The 20161-nt window shown below is 41.1% G+C and overlaps 1 protein-coding gene across 3 annotated transcripts in view; it reads right to left on the reverse strand.

Moving 5' to 3' along the window:
* Positions 1-455: 455 nt before the first annotated feature.
* Positions 456-20161, reverse strand: part of PACS2 (phosphofurin acidic cluster sorting protein 2) — a 474262-nt gene continuing 454556 nt past the window's right edge. For all 3 annotated transcript variants that reach the window (XM_033952202.1, XM_033952201.1, XM_033952200.1), the window contains one exon: positions 456-6990. In XM_033952202.1, the coding sequence (XP_033808093.1) occupies positions 6872-6990 (119 nt within the window). In that variant the 3' untranslated portion in view covers positions 456-6871. The remainder of the gene's footprint in view (positions 6991-20161) is intronic.

The raw sequence follows: 20161 nt of genomic DNA on the forward strand, positions 1-20161 counted from the left end.
TGGACCTGGAAATGCTCCCTGGGGAACAGTGATAACAGAGAAGACACTTTGATTTTATGAAATCTTGAAAGCACTGATGATTTAATTTTATTTTAATTTATACATTTTGTTTGAAAGCAAGTAACACAAACTTCTAGAGTCCTGATTTTGCTTAGCCCTTTCAGTTTCAAATTAAAGAAAGAAATTATTCCTATTAAGCACACCATGACTATTGGTAAAAATGCTGGTCCAACTTTCTAGAAGCAGAAAGATTACTTATGAGTATTTCTTAGGATTCTTGAGCAGTACTGTACACTCAGTTTGTTGGCCACTGTTCCCCTCTGCAGTCTCATAACATTTACCTTATTCCATCCCACACTTATAAAAAATAATCTAGCTATTTAACTGCTTCACTCTCTACTATGGTGGTTTTTCTATTCCAGCAGCTCCTAAAATAAAGAATAATCAATACAAAATCAGTTCAGCAATCAATTTAATGCTAGCAAAATGGAACAGTTACAACCAAATTGAAGTGGAAACAACACAGAATAATTTATGCTTTTGATGGACAGCGCACGCCTACAACAATTAATAAAGTTCAGAAAAAGAATAACTCCAACTATTCACTGTGAACCAGCACAAGGAGCCCTTCTATGTCAACAGAACTATCTGCCTCAGCTCTCCGGGATGACTATAGCACTTTTTTCAAGCTACTGACTAGTTTTTCCTGCTGCATGTGCAAGTTACTATTTCTAGTGTAAGCTGGATCACAGAGCCAGTTGTGACAAGTACTGCAGCCCACACAGACCACTCACTCACTGCCTGTTCCATCCTGAGCACTCTAGTGCGTTGGAAAGTACATACAGTAAATCACTGTATTGCAAGCAACGGACCACCTGAGTTCAATAATAGAAAGCTGCCTCTGAGAGAGACCTAGAATAAACTTTGTGTATTTATATCTAAAGATATAGGGCTCCTTTTACAAAGCCGCACTAGCGGTTTTAACGCATACACCGGATTAGTGTGCGCTATAGCATGCACTAGCTGGAAATCTACCGCCTGCTCCAAAGGAGGCGGTAGCGGCTAGCGTGCGCTATTCCGCGTGTTAAGGCCCTAGAGCGGCTTTGTAAAAGGAGCCCATAGGTATGTCATTGCTCCCCAACAGCATTGTTTAGAAAAAAAATCAATATGCTGATAAAAATTAGGTGAAAGTATTCAGCCAGAATTAAGCTTGCAATACATATATCTGCTTCAATCACAGCAAATAGAGTCTCTTCTGGAAACGCTAACATGAATATTGACTATACAGACCTACTATAATTTTAAGAATGTATTTATAACTAGCTTTAAAATTGGCTTAAAACATGCTCCGATGTTATTTTAAAATAATCTATTTTCAAATCACATGTTTGCATGGAAACAGTTTTCATGATGATTTAATGCTGCCCAATCCGTTATGCTAAGCCATCTTGGAGCATACAGTAAGCTGATTTAAAACAAGTTTCAAATACAATTTAAAGAAATTTAAATGAAAACTGCATTGTACATTGAGGGATCACATTACAAAACAAAAATATGAATCTCTTTCAGGAGTGCAAGTGCTTTACAATTTAAGAAAATAAACTACAAAAATTAAGAGATCTCAAGCTGCTATATTCTTTTCTATTGATGCCATATAAATTCTGCCATTCCTGGTTATTAATGATGTATGAACTTAACCTGTAATTTACTTTTACATTTAGGCATCATCTGAAGCTGACTTTGCATGGATATAGTAAAGGGGAGCACAGTTCTTTGCAAGATGATAGCAAATGCTTTAAAATATGAGACTGTCATCTGCAAGTCTGTTTGCCTTGAATTCTTTGTATCCTAGTTAACATAGCAACACCACCAACATCAGATTCTTAAAGCAGGAATTCATGCCCAACATCAACCGGTAGCACAGTGTTTTCCCATAAGTACTAGAGAAGCTCTAATTCCAGTGGGAACTACTGTCCGATATAGTACTTGTAAGTTAGTTCAGCAGGGGTAGAAAAAAGGGGAAAACAGTGAACAGTAGCTTGCCAGGCCAATCTGAACATTAGAGAGTAGAATGGAAAAGACAGTGTTAAGGTGGTCAAAAGGAAAAGCAAAAGGTGGTTTTATTTTTTTTTTTTTAATACATGTGATAACTTTGAGATTGTTTCATACCTAAGGTGAGGTAAATGAAATAATGAGAGGGCATTGAGAAGGATGCCAGGTAGATAATATGATGCAGTACTTCAGCACTAACAGGGCTCAAGCCCAGGGCAAAACATATAATTTATTCCAGCCCTTAACTAGTTAAATAGGTACTGAGCTATGCTCAAGGCAATGACAGCACTCGTACTCAATAAAAGCAATTGAGGTGGTGTTAAACTAACAAAGCTTAAAAGTGGCAGAATAGCACAGATGAGCTGCTAGTATTAAGTTGTTCTGAATGAGGTAGTCATGAATTGTTTTCCCTTTATAGTGTAAAAATACTACATGGATCAGCATATTTGGTTAAGATGTTTTGCTACTAAAGAGGTGGCCTATTCTTAAACAGAAAAAGCTATCATTTTAAAGAAGTGCAAATGACGAAGGGTTAGAAAGTGTGATATGGCATGAGTTAACTAAAAATATGAAAAGAAATGTTATAAAATTGCCAAAAGTCAAGCGCTGTACATTTACAAAATCTAACTACATAAAGCACTAAGGTGTTCTTTAACCTGAGGCTCCAGAAATGCATGAATCTTTTCTTTGCATTAGCAGAAAATAAAATGGAGTCAAACAACAATGATCTAAGATTTTAATTACTTCTAAGAGTGAATCTGGAAAAGAAAATGAAGCTTGCAATGCCAGTTTCTATGCCATGTCCTTCACAGGTTCATTGAAAAGGTTGGTTTTGGAGGGAGGAGGGACGATTATTTAGCACTGTGACATTTCCAGCTCAGGCATTATTTTTGTTATGCCAAATAAGTGCACCAGATTGCCAATATCACTTAAGCTATTTTTGTGTCTTAATCCAAGAAAAGGGATCAAGTCTTAGAAATTGAGTTATTCAGCTGGCTAAGTAATCAAGAAGATGCTGATTCAAATGTAACAAACCACCTCTTTCTATCATTTTATTTATTTATTGTTGTATCTGATAAATAGAACCCAACTGACATTGTTGCCTCGTTTCTCAAGTAAGCATGCACTAAGACATGGTATCTTTTCTTAGATTGCGACACATTTATAGCACTAATATCACAAGATGCAATTCCTTAGATTGACCCCTACATAGAAGAATGTTTAAAAAAAAAAATAGCTTGCTTGCCTTTCAAGTCCTAATTTTGCACAGAGAGATAAAAGGTGTCTTCTGATAGCTCCAGTTTTTAAATCATTAGTAGATGTATTATCACATGGTGAATATTGGGCTCTTAAATCAAAGATTCAAGATCTTCAGGAGCTATATGACTAGTGGGACTTTATGGTAAGAGTTTCCTGGCTGGGCACATAATATAGACCGATTGCTTTCAATCTGTCAGACATACCAGTGTATTCTCACTGGTGATAGTGAGAAATCAAAGACTTAATTTAGCAAAGATAAATAAGCAAAAGTTCCCTAGACAGTGTTAGGGCATTTGAAATGGACAGTACTGAACATATTCCAAGGCTTTGTATAAGATTTTCCAAATCTGAGTATCATTTTCCCTAAAAAGAACTAGATATTTTAAGATACTCTTTCATGAAATGTGTTACTTCATTAATTTGTTAAACCAAAACAAGTTATTTATAGTATCAAATTTAGTATAAAAGTTGTAGACAAGTAAATGTATGATGAGTGTATGATGCATATAAAATAGATCGTATGTATATCTGCGTAAATTCTGTTCAAATGTACCACCACCACTAAAAACATATATTGAAAGGATTTCAAGATTTGTCCCATCACCTATCTGCTATGGAGAACAATGGAAACTGCATGCCCACTTCTTCTGTTAAGAGCCTTGGATAAAAGTCTTAACCTACTACAAAGTGAAAATACTGGGACAATTAGAATATTTTAGTGATATCTCACAGCATCATAAAGATTTTCTTATTTTTTCTCTCTCTATCATTTTTCACCAATTAACACATTTGTGGAATGGAGATAAAATGATACAGTAACATAAATATTGTCCAAGCAGATTTATCACTTGTTTGCCTCATTTATCTATGTCAAAGTCATAATTAATTGCTGTTTAAAACAACTTCAGATTCCCTGCCTTTAATTCTAAGCACCATTAAATATAAAACTTAGGAGATAAAACTTCATAAACTACAACACCAGGAGTGGTTAACTTCAGTCATCAGAGCTACAAACCATTAGTATTTCAGGATATTAACAAATATTCATTAAATAGTTGCATAACAACTGTTAAGAATATCACTCTTAAGTTTCCAAAAAGCAAGTGGTCCTCTTGCACTCTGAAAGTGTCATTCTAGCTCCACTACATGCCTCCACTTACTTCTTGGTTAGTTGATCCATACCCCTGGTAGAGGTGTAAGATGGCTGCTCTGTTTCACTGATTGCATATTTACTGTCCTTACAGCTTTCTCTACCCCTCTCTCCTATAAGTTATGTTTGAAAAGAAACTATTTATCAGAAGGGGTTAGTTCATGGATTCACATTCCATTAAGAGGCAATTTCTCACATACTATGACAGTAACAAATCTTACTCCTATGTCAGGAGCCAGTGAGATGCTGCAAGTTGTGTCAGGGAGAGATGTGTTCAATACTACTAAGTTAAGACACATTATATGTTAAGTAAGGGTGGGGTGCAAGAACACTGACAGAAGTGGGGCCATGCACATCAAATTTTATCTTTAGTCACTCAACTGTGTGTTTTGAGGGTTATTTGTTTATACTGGCTATATAGGATAAGAATAATTAATTTTGAATCCTTTGCTTACCAGAACTGATCACTTCTGCCTTAAACATCCTATTTTATTTTTAAACATTTCAGATGAAATATGTAGATGCACCGTTGAGGGCACAGTAGTAGTGACTGTGTAGGTTAAATGTTAGGTTGTGAATTTCAAGCCCATTGAAAAGAACAGCGCTTCCTACAATTTAAACTAGAGCTGGGCACATCCCCCTGTTAAATCATTTTGTGACAAGGTACTGTACTGTATAATGTAATCTATGGCTTTACAAGTGTATAATGAGAGTTTAGGTAGCTGTTAATTCCTTTCACTGGATTCACATATTCTGCACATTTTTCACATCTAAAGTAAAAAAAACAATGGTTTTAGACTTTGCAGAAGAGACAAAATTTGTAATTTTTTAAAAATGAAACTTAACTCTGTGGGTTTCTTAAAGCTTTGAAAAAATTTGCAATTATTAAATGCTTCATCTCCTTCATCAAGATGAAACAGACTGCTTTTGAGAAGTAAATGTACTTATGTGACAGGTTAGGAACTAACAGCAGCAGCAGCAGCAAACTCATATTGAGACATCTCCAACCTCCAAGACTGTAAAGTATCATTACTGCTATATACTCTTAAATTACTTAAAAAAAAAAAAATCAGGGAAACCCAAGACTGAAATAGAAAAGTTCATCAGTTTCATTAAACTTTAAATCCTTGCTCTAACTTCAGTCCTAGATGGGTGTGAGCATTTGGTTATGGTTGGTACTGTAGTTAAAGCAACGTTTATTATGGTTAAGGGACTCAGGATAGCACGTCTCATTGTGTGCCACTTGCCTTCCGAGTAGTGGAAAGCAATACCCTAATTAATGCAGCTGCATTTATAGTGGCCAATTGGAGGTACTGTACATGCCTTTCTGAAATATGCTTTCAAGAACCTCCCTGAAATAATCAGAATAGAAACTAGCTACACCTTATTCCGGAAGAAACTGAACTCTTCTCTTTGACACCTGAATCTACGTGCATCTTTCAATCTCTCACCCCTCAATTCAGCTACTATCCTTTGAGTCTTCTCTCTTCCCCTCGCCCTGACTCCGCCCTTCCCCACTCTCCACCTTCTCTCTGTAAATAGAAGATTAGGTAGATAGATAGATTCTTGCTTAGTCAATAGATAGGTTAATATGCCAGCTGTTTTAAGTTGTGAGATAGGAAGAGAGTGTATTCTATTTTAATTCCAGAAAAGCTGCAAAGTTTAAAGATTTCTGATCTGACTCAAATACTATGGGCTTCTTTTACAAAGGTGTGTTAAGGCCTTAACGAGCGGAATATCGCGCGCTAGCCGCTACCGCCTCCTCTTGAGCAGGTGGTAGTTTTTCGGCTAGCGCCCACTAATCCATTGCGTGCACTAAAAACACTAGCGCACCTTTGTAAAAGAAGCCCTATGATTTGACAAGATAATTAAGGATTTGACATCTGATTACAGAAACATCCTCAAATATACAATGGAGTTCTTGAACTGAAGTGTTAGCATTTGATAAACTAGGGGTTTTTTGGGCTTCCCAGTCTGCCGTTTGGCCTATCCTCTAACCTTTAAATTCTCAAAGCCTCAACCATGAAACTCAAGACAAATTTTAGGTTAATAAAGCAATGTAGTTATTCCATTATTAACTCTGGTTCCCATTTGTAGTCACTGAAATAACTTTTTAGGCAATCGGCACAACTATATGTAAGACAACTTTTTTTTTTTTTTTGCAGTTTTATGGAAAGGACATTGTCCCCTTGTAATAAAATTAATAATTATTATAAAAAGTAATGAGCATAGCTTTAAATAATTTGCGCAATAAAAAATACTAATAGTAAAAAAAAAAAAACCCACATAAAATGGAAACACAAACAAACAAGGCGACTTCAGTCTGAAAAAATAATTGGCACTCAGTTTAGTGGCTCTCGAGGTCCAGTCTCGAGAAAAGCTGAACATTCCTTCTCTGTGCTGGGAAAACTAGAAGCTGTATTTGGAGTGTCCAAATATGCAGATTGGGAAGTGCTTGACATGAGACGACCACTGTGCTGCCAGCTGGAAGAATTTCACATCGTTCCATTCTACTCCATCAATCAGTACTGCCCACCAAAAGAGAAAAAAAGATGATGAAAACAAATTAAAAAGGAAGCCTATGTCACAGCAAGGTCCCCTAGATAAGAAACACATTACTGTTTTCCTTTGGATTTACAATCACCTTAACATCAGGGGAATGGAGTTACACACCAAATGAAAATTACATTCATGCTTAATTCTTTAAAATGATCATCATTACTACTCGATTCCTACTATCATTTCAGTTTCCTGAATTAAATTTAATCACACTTCAATAAAATTTTATTTTTACTTTTGTATTTTCAACTCTGTAGATTTATACTGATCCAGTCAGTTGGATGTGTCCTCATCACATCCAACCAATTTCAGTTAATTTTGGAAACCCTCCCCATTGGGTCTTTTATTAAATCAACAAATATTTCATGTGAAATCCTAAAATCAAATTATGGGACATGAAGTGCTGGTTATTGTCAAAAGACTATATCATTTTATGATGCTAAACAGGAACCAAAGAGCAGGTACTGTTCAGAAATCAAGGCAGGTTCAATTAAACAGGCACAACTGCTGACTTTCCACACAATGGCTATAGACTGAGGTTGTCTTTGGAGATGCAAGAAGGAAGGAATTGGGGTAAGTGTGCTGCGAGATTGAACCTTAGAGATTCTTCTCATCTTATAAGATTGATTAGTGAATTCAATGGTATATCTGATTCGGTTTATCTAGTAACTATGGATGTAAATTTCTCTATATATGAAAATACCTCAGGATGGAGCACTGGATATTATTGAGGAAGTTTTAAATTTGAGATGTACGCCTCAAAGGATTTCTACAGAATTTTTAATAAATCTTTCAGAATTAGTTATTAAGAATAACTACTTTTGGTTTAAGAGAAGCTATTATGAACAAATTCAAGGGGTTGCTATGGGGGTGACATTGGCAACCTCAGTCACTATGCTGTATGTAGCTGCTTTTGAAGAGAAATATGTTTATTCTAGTACCTTTTCTTTTTATTATGAACAATCGATTATGGAAGCAGTTCCATGATGACATTATTTTCCTGTGGGATGGGTCGGAAGAAGAATTATACCTTTTTCTAGAATGGATGAACACTTTGGATATGCATCTACAGTTCCAGATGACAGTCAAAACAGACAACATTGAATTTTTGGACCTTTTGCTATATAAATCTTCAGGCACCTTATGTACTACTTTATAAAGAAATAATTTTATTCACTGTTCTAGTTTTCACCCTTATAAATTAAAATTTAATCCGACGATTAGTCAATTTTTGCGGATACAAAGGGTTTGTACAACTATTGAGCACTATAAAGATCTGTTTGCAGGTTTCTGTAGGAGATTACTATAGTAGGTCTTTTTTGCATCATGGATTGATAGTTTGAAATCATGTGGTAGCTTTTCCCGGTGGGCTTTATCTTCAGATTTGCACCAATTTCTTTTGGCTTTTATTAGGTTTCTTTTTTTTTTCCTGAGGTTGTCTATAAGCCAGGGAGAGAAGAAGTTGCGAGTGTTAGATTTTATTTCCTTGGTTTGTGCTAAGTTTTCATACAGAGTCTTGACTTGTGTGTGCTACTTCAATGCGCTATTTTACAAGTGCCAGATGATACATTTTCTAGGTTGACTGAATTAGGGTTGTGCTAAACTTCAAAATCGAGCCCTTAAACGTCGAGTGCAGATTGAAAAAATTTTCGGGGCTATGGATCTTCCTCGAAAAACCTCGACTCTGACCTCGGCCTCAACCTCGATCTCGACTGGACCGAAGTCTTCTATGGGTCTTAAAGCCTCGGCCTCGCTAAAGCCTCCCTCGATGGGGAAGTCTTCATCCTTGGGGAAGTCAGCAAAATCGTCCCCGGAAGGGCTGCTCTCCTCGGTGTCTCCTTCAGATACGCTATCGAAGCCAGCCTCTCAGGAGTCACAGGCCACTCCAACGGCGGCCTCAGTGGTCACCGTTCCTTCAAGGCTTCCCAGGAAGCATGTCTCCAAATCGAGGAAGCACTTGTCTTCGAGGTCATATTTCTCGGAGTCTATAGCTACACCAATTGTACCAGATCCAGTGGTCTTGGTTTCGGCTTTGCAGAATATGTTGGAAACTATTGAAACTATTCTGCATCAGGAGTTTGGTAACATGCTTGCCAAATTGACTCCTGCCTCGACTCTGCTTTCTGCAGTCCAGTCTGAGCATTCACTATTACAAGGAGTCGAGTCCTTGAGAGTGCTTCTAGTCCAGCCTGAACACTCTATTCAAGGAGTTGAGTCCTTGAGAGTGCCTCGAGATAAGTCTGAACACTATACAGGGATCTGAGTCCTTACAAGTGTCTCAACTTCAATCTCCAACTTCCAGCCCTACCTCTCAACATAAGCCATTGCCTTCGAGACACAGGGCGAGAACTCCTCGACATTCTTCATCAAGGATGGATTCGACTCGATCACTGCCTCGTGATTTGAGGCACAGTTCTTCTTTACGTCATTTGTCGAGACATTCATCGAGGCCCAGGTCTTCTTCTCGAGATGATCTCGCTTATTGAGACATCGAGATTTTTTAAGACCACCAACTCCTTTGTTGAGGAAATCTATTGTGGAGCCACAGCATTCTCGCCAGTCGAGTTCCTCTCCTAAGAGGTTTTCTTTACCAGCTGGTTCTTGAAAATGTTCTGCTTCTCCTATTCATTCCAGAAGTGGTCGTTCATCTGCATCTTTGCCTATGGATTCAGATCTGCGGTACCAATATTCCAGAGAGGCTTTACCTTCTTTCTCTGCTGTAAAAGGTACCTCAAGGGGCTCTCATACACCTTCTTCTCAACAATGTCATACCTCTTCAGATCCAGTATCCTTTACAAAGTTCTTATGCCAAGTAAGTAAAGATCTCAACATTGCTTTGAAGTCTGATTCAAAATACTCTAAGGAGTATTTGGAAGAACTGGGTATGCCCAATCCTCCGAAGGATTCTCTCAAATTACCCATGAATGTCATCCTTTCTCAAACTTTCAAGAGGAATCTAGATACACCATACTCCATTCCAGCTGTGCCAGCAAAGTTGGAATCTAGATATAAGATGGTTCACTGTAAGGGATTTGAAAAGTCTCAACTATCCCATCAATCTCTTCTCGTTGAGTCTTATTTAAAAAGAACCAATCCTGCCAAAGTCTATGCCATTGTTCCTCCTGGCTGAGAGGGAAGGACCATGGACAAATTTGGCCATCTGCTGTATCAAAATTCTAGGATGACAAATAGGATTTTAAACTATAATTTTGTCTTCACATCATATCTCAAACATTAGGTCAATGCTATGCCTGCTTTTTTTAAGTATATCCCAAAACATTGGTTATCAGAATTCCAGCATATGTATTCTACTCTAGGTCAACTTCGCATGCATATGATTCAAGCTGCATATGATGCTTTTGAAATGTCTTCTTGGGTCACTGCATTCTCAGTAGCCAGGCATCGTCTAGCCTGGTTACGAACTGTGGACATGGATCCAAACCTGCAAGATCGACTAGCCAACATTCCATGTCAGAGAACTGAGCTGTTTGATGACTCCATTGAGGTAGCTACAAAGCGCTTGTCTGAGCATGAGAAATTGTTTGCCTCTATAGTAAGGCTGAAGTCGAAGCCTTCCACTGCTAAGAGTTATAGGTCTCCTCCATCTTATCAGAGGCATTATCCTCAGAAGTCAGCACCTTATTCAAGACCGCCTCCTATGAAACAGCAGCAGCAACAACGGCAGCGTAAACCTCAGACTCCTGCCGCGCCCAAGTCCACCCAGCCTTTTTGACCATCTAACACAGAGCATAACATCAATCTTTCTGCCTCTGTCTTCCCCTCTTCCCATCGGAGGTCGTCTCCATCATTTTTATCAATGATGGGAACTGATTACATCCAACCTCTGGGTCCTCATCATCATCAGGGAGGGTTACTCTCTTCAATTCAGTCAGGTTCCACTAGATCTCCCTCCAAGAGAGTGTCCTTTCAATTCATTGCAGCTCACTCTTCTTCTTCAGGAAGCTCAAGCTCTGTTTCATCTCCGTGCCATTGAGGAAGTTCCTCTGGAACAGCAGAGCACAGAGTTTTACTCCCGGTACTTCCTTGTCCCGAAGAAGACGGGAGTTCTATGATCTATATTGGACCTCAGAGCTCTCAACAAATTTCTTGCCAAAGAAAAATTTTGAATGCTGTCTCCAGCATCCTTGTATCCCCTTTTAAATCACAATGATTGGTTATGCTCTCTGGATCTCAAAGAGGCTTAAACTCACATTTCCATTCATCCAGCCTTCCACAAATTTCTCAGATTTCGGGTGGGAAATCATCATTTTCAATACAGAGTGCTATCCTTCAGCCTGGCATCATCTCCCAGAGTTTTCACCAAGTGCCTGGTAGTAGTAGCAGCAGCTCTGCACAGCCATGGTCTTCAGGTTTTCCTGTACCTGGACGACTGGCTCATCAAAGATTCAACATCTCAGGGGGTTATTGTAGGGACCCAACTAACTATTTGGTTCCTCCAAAGTTTGGGATTCGAAATAAACTTTCCAAAATCCCAGCTACAACCCTCTCAAACTTTACAGTTCATTGGAGCTGTACTGGACACTGTGCAACTCAGAGCATTCCTTCCTCAACATCATTGGAATACTCTCATAAAACTTTGTCACAAAGTGCTGCCCCTCACTTCACTCTCAGCGAGACACATGATGGTTCTGCTAGGTCACATGGCCTCTACAGTTCAAGTGTCTCCTTTTGCCAGACTTCACCTCAGAATTCCTCAATGGACCCTGGCTTCTCAATGTGCGCAAGCTTCCGATCCTCTCTCTCAGCATATCATACTGACTTCTTCATTCAAACAGTCTCTCCACTGGTGGATGCTTTCTTCCAATCTTCCTAACGCCTCCTCATCAGAAGATTATCACAACAGATTCCTTGACCTATGATTGGGGGGGCTCATCTCAAACGTCTCCCCACTCAAGGACATTGGTCCAGCACAGATCGTCAATGTCACATCAATCTGTTGGATCTCAGAACAATTTTCAATGCTCTCAAATCTTTTCAACATCTTCTTCATGATCATGTAGTCCTCATTTGTACAGACAATAAAGTAGTCATGTACTATGTCAACAAGCAGGGAGGAACAGGTTCCCTTTCCCTTTGCATGGAGGCTCAGAAGGTTTGGAATTGGGCAATTTTTCACAACATCTTTCTAAAAGCCGTCTACATTCAAGGAGAGAAAAACTTTCTGGTGGATACATTGAGTCATCTTCTACAGTCTCACAAATGGACACTTAATTCGTCGCCTCTCCGTGACATTTTTTTTCAGTGGGGGATTCCTCAAATAGATCTCTTTGCGTCTCCCCACAACCACAAACTGCGTCAGTTTTGCTCCAGGATATATTCCCCTCACCACCTGGAGGCAGATGCCTTTCTTCTGGAATGGCGAACCAGTTTCTGTATGCATTTCCTCCATTTCCTCTCATCCTCAAGACCCTCGTCAAACTCAAACAAGAACATGCCACCATGATTCTGATAGCTCCTCAGTGGCCCTTGGTTCTCCCTTCTACTTCAACTCAGCAGCAGGAAGCCTCTACTTCTACCAGTTTTTCCGCCTCTGCTTACACAGAGTCAGGGTTCTCTACTTCATCCCAACCTGTAGTTTCTACACCTGACAGCTTGGTACCTTTCAACGTAAATACCAACCTACAGTTCTCTCAATCTGTAGCAGACATTTTAGAAGCTTCCAGAAAACCTACCACTAGGCAATGTTACAACCAGAAATGGACTCGGTTTTCTGCATCACAAGGAGTCTCAGTCTACTTCCTTGTCATTAGTTCTGGATTACCTGTTTCATTTTTCTCAATCAGGCTTTAGAGTCCCTCTCAGTGCAATTGCTGCTTTCCATCTCTCTGTTCATCCTATGGTTTCCAGATTTATAAAAGGACTTTTCAATGTCAAACCACCTCTCAAACCGCCTACAGTGGATTGGGACCTCAATGTGGTTCTTGCCAGATTGATGAAGTCTCCATTTTAACCAATTTCTACGGCTCATCTGAAATATCTCATTGCTCTCACGTATGCTCACAGAGTCAGCGAGCTACAAGCTTTAGTAGCGGTCCCTCCTTTCACAGTATTCCATCATGATAAAATGGTCTTCCGCACTCATTCTAAATTCTTACCAAAGTTGTTTCAGAATTTCATCTAAATCAATCCATTGTACTTCCAGTATTTTTTCCAAAGCCTTATTCTCGTTCTGGAGAAACAGCTCTTCATACTCTTGACTGCAAGCGTGCTTTGGCTTTCTACTTACAAAGGACTAAGCTACAGAGATCTTCTCCTCAACTTTTTCTTTCTTTCGATCCAAATAAGTTGGGACATGCAGTTTCCAAGCGAACCATCTCCAACTGCTTGGCTGCTTGCATCTCTTTCTGCTATGCTCAGGCTGGACTACATCCAGAGGGTCGAGTCACAGCCCATAAAGTTAGAGCCATAGCAGCATATGTAGCTTTCCTTAGATCTACTCCTATTGAGGAAATCTGCAAAGCTGCCACTTGGTCCTCGGTTCATATATTCATCTCTCATTATTGTCTGGATTCTTTTTCCAGACAGGATGGCCACTTTGGCCATGCAATATTACAAAATTTATTCTCCTGAATTGTCAACATTCTCACCATCCCATTCTGGTTAGTTTAGAGGTCACCCAAATGTTGAGAATATGCTGCCTGCTTGTCCTGGGATAAAGCACAGTTGCTTACCGTAACAGGTGTTATCCATGGACAGCAGGCAGATATTCTCACAACCCACCCACCTCCCCTGGTTGGCTTCTTAGCTAGCTATTTGAACTGAGGAGATACGCGCCCTACTTCCGGTGGGAAGGCACTCGTGCATGCACGGTGCGGCAGTCGTGAATTTTCCAAAAGTTCTTCAAGCAAGTCTGCTAGTGAAGCTGTTCACATCAGGGCTCCATGGTTGACGTCACCCATATGTTGAGAATAGCTGCCTACTGTCCTTGGATAACACTTGTTATGGTAAGCTACATTCACAGATCTGAGTGTGTTAGATAAAAAACATATATAATAAAATAATAACAAACAGAAACTCCGAGCTATCTTTCTTTCTCAAACCCTCATACTTGATGACCAACATCCATGCTGATGACCCCTTTGACTCTTATACTTCCAGGTTTCTCGTTCTAACATCCTCATACAATCTCCAACTGTGCTCCACCACCCCTAAACACCAGAATGGCATAAGAACATAAGAATAGCTTTACTGGGTCAGACCAATGGTCCATCAAGCCCAGTAGCCCGTTCTCACGGTCACTAGTACCTGGCCAAAAACCAAGGTGTAGCAATAGTCCATGCTACCAATACAGGGCAAGCAGTGGCTTCCCCCATGTCTTTCTCAATAACAGACTATGGACTTTTCCTCCAACTGCCTTGACCTTGTCTTCTACACTAATTGTTATACAACCTCAACTCTTTCCCTCTCTGACCCTTCCCTTAATCTTCACAACTCATCACTCTCCTCCCCAGAACCGACCAATCACTATCTATATGCTTAGGAACTTTCAGACTATTGACCCAAACATCTTCTCTACCACTATCTAATCTCTCCCTACAATAACTATGTCACTCAAGTCTGTCAAAGACGCTGTCTTCTCCAATAACACCATTCTCTCCTCTGTTTTAGATACTCTCGCTCCTCCCATTTCATGTCCCGTAAAGCGTGTCAAACCCCAGCCCTGGCTGACCCACAACATCCGCTCCCTGCGCCCGATCTGCTGAATGACTTTGGCTTAAATCCTGCACACATGCTGACTTTTCAATCAAGTTCCTTATATTCAACTTGATGTATTTTATCTGTTCTATGTATTACTTCTTTCCCTGCCATGCCGGAATTTTCTGCATTATATTGTAAATGCTTTCTGTCTTTATCTGTTTTTAAGTCCATGATTCTAATTTGTATTTTATCTGTATCCCATGTATTAGCTTACCTTGTTGTGAACTGCCTCGAACTTTTTCGGTATGGCGATATAAAATAATACAATTATTATTATTATTATTCATACACTTCAAATTCTTACTCATATACTTCCAGTCTGCCCTCTCACTTCCCAACAAGAATACTACACCCATTTAACTCTCTTAGCTCTAACCATTGTCATCTCTTTGGCACACTCAACACTCTACTGAAAGTGCCATCTCCAACCTCCAATCCTTCCTTCATTTCCCCCCCAAATGATAGCAGAGTTCTTCCACAACAAGATTCATCTTTAGTTCTCAACCAGGTCACCTCCCCCCATCTCCCCTTCCAGCTGTCCACTCTGCCAACCTCCCTTCAACCCCTGCCACCTTTTCTAAAATCATTGAAGAGGAAACTGCACATCTTTTCTCCTTCTCTAAACCCACTATCTGCTCCTCTGATCTGATTCCCACCCACCTACTCAGTGCTCTCTCCTATCTGTCATATCCTCAACCTATCACTCTCCACTACAACTGTTCCTGATGTCTTCAAACATGTCATAGCCACACCTCTCCTCAAACAACCCTCACTAGACCCCACATCCCCCTTCAACTATCATCCCATCTTTCTCCTTCCCTTCTTAGCCAAACTACTTGAACATGCTGCACATTGCCATTACCTGGACTTCCTTTCATCTCAAGCTATTTTTGACCCACTTTAATCAGGCTTTTGCCCACTCCATTCCAGGGGAGGTTCATCTTCCACTGCTATCCCATTGTCAATTGGTGAACCTCAAGGCTCTGTTTTGGGCCCTCTCTTTTTCTCCATATATACCCACTCTCTCAGAGCACTGATCTCCTCCCATGGCTTTCAATATCACCTGTATGCTGATGACTCCCAGATCTATCTCTCCACACCAGACATCTTTACAGGAATCCAGGCCCAAGTCTCAGCTTGCCTGTCCGACATTGCCACCTAGATGTCTGACTGTCAACAAAAACTGAATATGGCTGTTACTGAGCTCCTTATCTTTTAGCCTAATCTCTTTTTCTAGTGCAATAGGTGTGTCATACTGGATGGATGGGACGTACAAAAGTAGTCCCAAAAATCTACGGCGGGACCTCTGCGCCAGCTCATAACACTGAGGACCCAAAGGCAGAGTCCTCCCTTGTCGCTACATCCACTCTATAAAACTTAGAAAATGTATGCAGAGTGGACCAAGTTTCTGTCCTACAAACCTCCTCGGGGGAGACTGCCCTAGCTTCTGCCCACAAAGAAGCCACACTGCTAGTCAAATGTGCCTTCATGGAGACTGGTGATTGCTTTCTATAGGCAATATAAATTGATGAAATGGCCCTGTGGATCCTTCTGGAAATCGTGGCCTTGGATGCCAGTGTGCCATATCGAATCTGACTGGTAAGCACAAAAAGATGGTCAGATATCCTGAACTCATTGGTAACCTCAAGATATCATAAAAGCACTCTTCTCACATCTCACGCTTCTGCCCACAAAGAAGCCACACTGCTAGTCAAATGTGCCTTCATGGAGACTGGTGATTGCTTTCTATAGGCAATATAAATTGATGAAATGGCCCTGTGGATCCTTCTGGAAATCGTGGCCTTGGACGCCAGTGTGCCATATCGAATCTGACTGGTAAGCACAAAAAGATGGTCAGATATCCTGAACTCATTGGTAACCTCAAGATATCATAAAAGCACTCTTCTCACATCCAATGTTTTCAGAATACAGTCCTCCTTTGATTTTGTGGACTGGAATGCCAGCAATCTGACCTCTTGATTGACCTGAAAAAACAAAACAACCTTTGGCAAAAAAGGACAAAACAGTGCGCACAGAAACTCCGTCCTCCATGATCTTGAGGAAGGGCTCTCTGCAAGAAAGAGACTGTAGCTCCGAGATTCTTCTTGCTGAGGTAATGACCATGAGAAAACCCATCTTAAGTGTAAAATCCATCAAGGACACTTCCTTCAGCAGCTTGTATGAAGCCTAAAACCTTGCAAAACCACGTTAAGGTTCCATGATGGAAATGGTTTTTTTACCGGGGACTTGAGCCGCAGCACTCCCTTTAGGAATCTGGCTATGTCCAAATAAGATGCCAAGGAAGCTTTGCGCTCGAGTCCTGAAACAAGAGTGTCCTGCCACTTGGATTCCGAGGGAAGCTGCTGTAAGACCTTTGTCAAGGCCAGCCTGAAGGAAAGCTACCACCACCAAGCTCAGAGCACAGAACAGCTCCACCTTCTTCTTAATGCACCAGTGCTGGAAAGTTTGCCATGCCTTTGCATAAGTAGAGCATAAGTAGCTTGGCTCTGAGAAGAGTAGCAATCACCACCTCTGAGTATCTTTGGCATGTTAATGCCTTGTGCAAGAGCCTTGCTGCAAGAGCAAAGCAATCTGGATCTTCTATGACTACTGACCCATAAGAAAGATGGTCTGGCTACACTAGATCCACATATCACGGTCTGCGTGGCCAATCTGGTGCCACGAGAATGACTTTTCCCAGATGGCCTGCAATTCTGTCAAGTGTCTGCTCTATCGTGGGCCACAGAGGAAACATGTACAAGAGCTCGTTTTTTGGGCACAGCTGGACTAGAGCATCCAGACCTATGATTCCGGGCTCGAATCTTTGACTGAAGAAGCAGTCTGCCTTCTTGTTGTCATCATCAGATTGAATGATGAGCAACCCCAGTGACAAACAACAGCTTGGAAGCAGGGCAGGATTAACCAATAGGCCAATTAGGCACATGCCTAGGGCCCGAAATGGTCAGGGGGCCCGATGAAGGAGGGCATCAACATTGTTTTTTTCCAAACAGCGATGGGCCCCTCCAGATCGGCAACGCGGGCCCCACCCCGATCGGCAACGCGCCCCCCATCGATGGAAAGTAAGACAAGCAAACAACATGGTAAGAAAGGCAATGGGAACTATAATTGTACTGCTTGCCCAAAGCTTCCCTCTGACGCAGATTCCTGTTTCCACCTGGGCACATGGTAGGGTGGGACGGGGCAGGGCAGTGGCCCAGTGTACTTGTGTGCCTAGGGGCCCTCAACGAATTAATCTTGCCCTGCTTGGAAGGCTATTGCAGACAGTGTCCATACTCCCTACAGAACAGAGCAGACAGACTTCTTACAGCTCATGTGCAGAAGGAAAAACTGAAGGGGCAGCAGAGGTGAAAGAGGAGGTACTTAAAAGCTGGCATGGATTCCTTCTGCACAGCTTGCATGGGGAGATTACCCATCCATCTAGAATGACACACCTATTGCACTAGAAATAGTAGTAGTAGTTTAAAAACAAACTGAAGGGGAAAAAAAATCATACATGAACCATCAAGTTTCTTTATTTTTAATATACTATTTATCATACAGGTATCTAAACAGTTAACAATAAAATAGAATATAAAGAGTACACCAGGGGATCCAAGATGACGCTTGGTACCTATGACTGGTGAGACGCTGTAAGAATCAGTGCTCGCTGGTCTCAATTATTTTGCCAGCTTTTTTCTTCTGCGATGCTGAAGCGACGGAGTAGGAGTTCTGATGCAGCATCGCAGCGCTACGGGAACCACCCATTCACCACAATCGAGCAATTTTTGCAACATTTGCAGAGGGAGCCAGCGATTTCAGGGAGTCGCCTGCTGGACCCGATGGCGTGGAGTGACGCCGACCCGGAAGTCCAAGGGCTGGAAACTACACTGAGCCCCGATTGTAGGAATCCACCTCCTCCGCCGCTGAGTGCTAGCTCACCACGCGAAGTGAGTGAGCCAGGAGTGGCAGCACTCCCCAACCAGGAGGCTGGAATATCTGGGAGCCAGCTAAGAGAGGTCTCGATGGATTTTTAAAGTCCTGAGACAACGCCAGCGGACAGAAGATCAATGGGAGAAGAAAACCAAGAGCAGCAGACAGAAGGCAGTCAAGGTGAGCTGACTTCAATTTCACATGAGGTTTCCTTTCAACCTGAAAAACCGGCTGAAGTGACTCTTGACTCAATATGGGACTTGGTTTCCAAACTGGGAGACTCACTAACTAAACAGATTAAAGGAGAAAATAATTTAAGAACTCAAAAACAATCAATAGAAGAAAATAAACAAGAAATTTCCAACGTGAAAGTAAAAGTAGAAGAAATTGAAAAAGAAGTGATAATGATTAAGCAAGTTCAATCTACAATAATAAAAGATAACCAGAGTATTAGAAGAAAATTGGAGATAATGGAAAATAGTTATCGAGGTCTTCTGGCCGAATGGCGGCTTAACTCTTGAGCTCCGACGGGGCTCATAAATATCGTCACTTAAAAATGCCCCCCAAGAGCGGTACTGCTCTCTTAAATATGCTTTGGCGGTAAGAGAGCACGACGAAAACGCCGACAATTGGGAAAGCTTTTTGCTACCTCGAGCTGAGGGGGACTTGCGGTCCGGGACGTCTCGGTGTCGCTCTCTCTCTCTTCCAGAGAACCCGGGAGTTGGGGGGAGCCTGGAGTGGAGAACGGAAAATACGGAGAAGGGGCGGGGTCGGCTGTCTTTGGCGCTGCATCTTTGACTGGCTGCAGGCTGGTCGCGCCGGGATCGGCCTAGACGGATGGTAATGGCACGGGTTGAGAACGCTGGTAACTACTCAGTGGAGAGATGTATATCCGCCCTGGACTGATATATTACAAGGGAAACTCAGCTCCATTCTAATAGCAGTGACGCAGTGGTAAAATCACTCTACATACGCCTGTGACCCTCAGATGAATAGTAGCAGTTTTCTGACTCCAGACAAGTTGATGGCTTGTAGAAAGATATGGTCACTGAGATTTAATTTGTGAGAAGTGAAGTTATTCTGTTGAATGGGGCTTGAGAGCTACAATGGTCAGACCACTTCCTAAGTGAACCAGAAACCCTGAATGAAAGTGCAATAACGGGGAGAATATATGGCGAATCATCATAAATTGGATAAGTACCGCTTTAACGATACATCGAGTGGTAAACGGATAATGAAAACACAGGGATCTCCAGCAGCAGCCTCCAACATGGCATCTCCAGGACAGCCTCAGCTATCACCAGTAGTGACCAGCTTGGAGAATAATACTGCAGCTTTGAAAACGATCTTGGAAGTTGGATTTCAGGATTTGAAATCAGAAATAAAAGGGGTAAGAGAAGATCTTAAAACAGCCCTCACTGAGATTAGAGCGGAAATGAGCGAATTGAGAAGCTGGGTTGAGGCCTCTGAACAACATGTACTGTAGTTGGA

This window comes from Geotrypetes seraphini, chromosome 7 (assembly GCF_902459505.1).
Source record: "Geotrypetes seraphini chromosome 7, aGeoSer1.1, whole genome shotgun sequence".
Classification (NCBI taxonomy): Eukaryota; Metazoa; Chordata; class Amphibia; order Gymnophiona; family Dermophiidae; genus Geotrypetes; species Geotrypetes seraphini.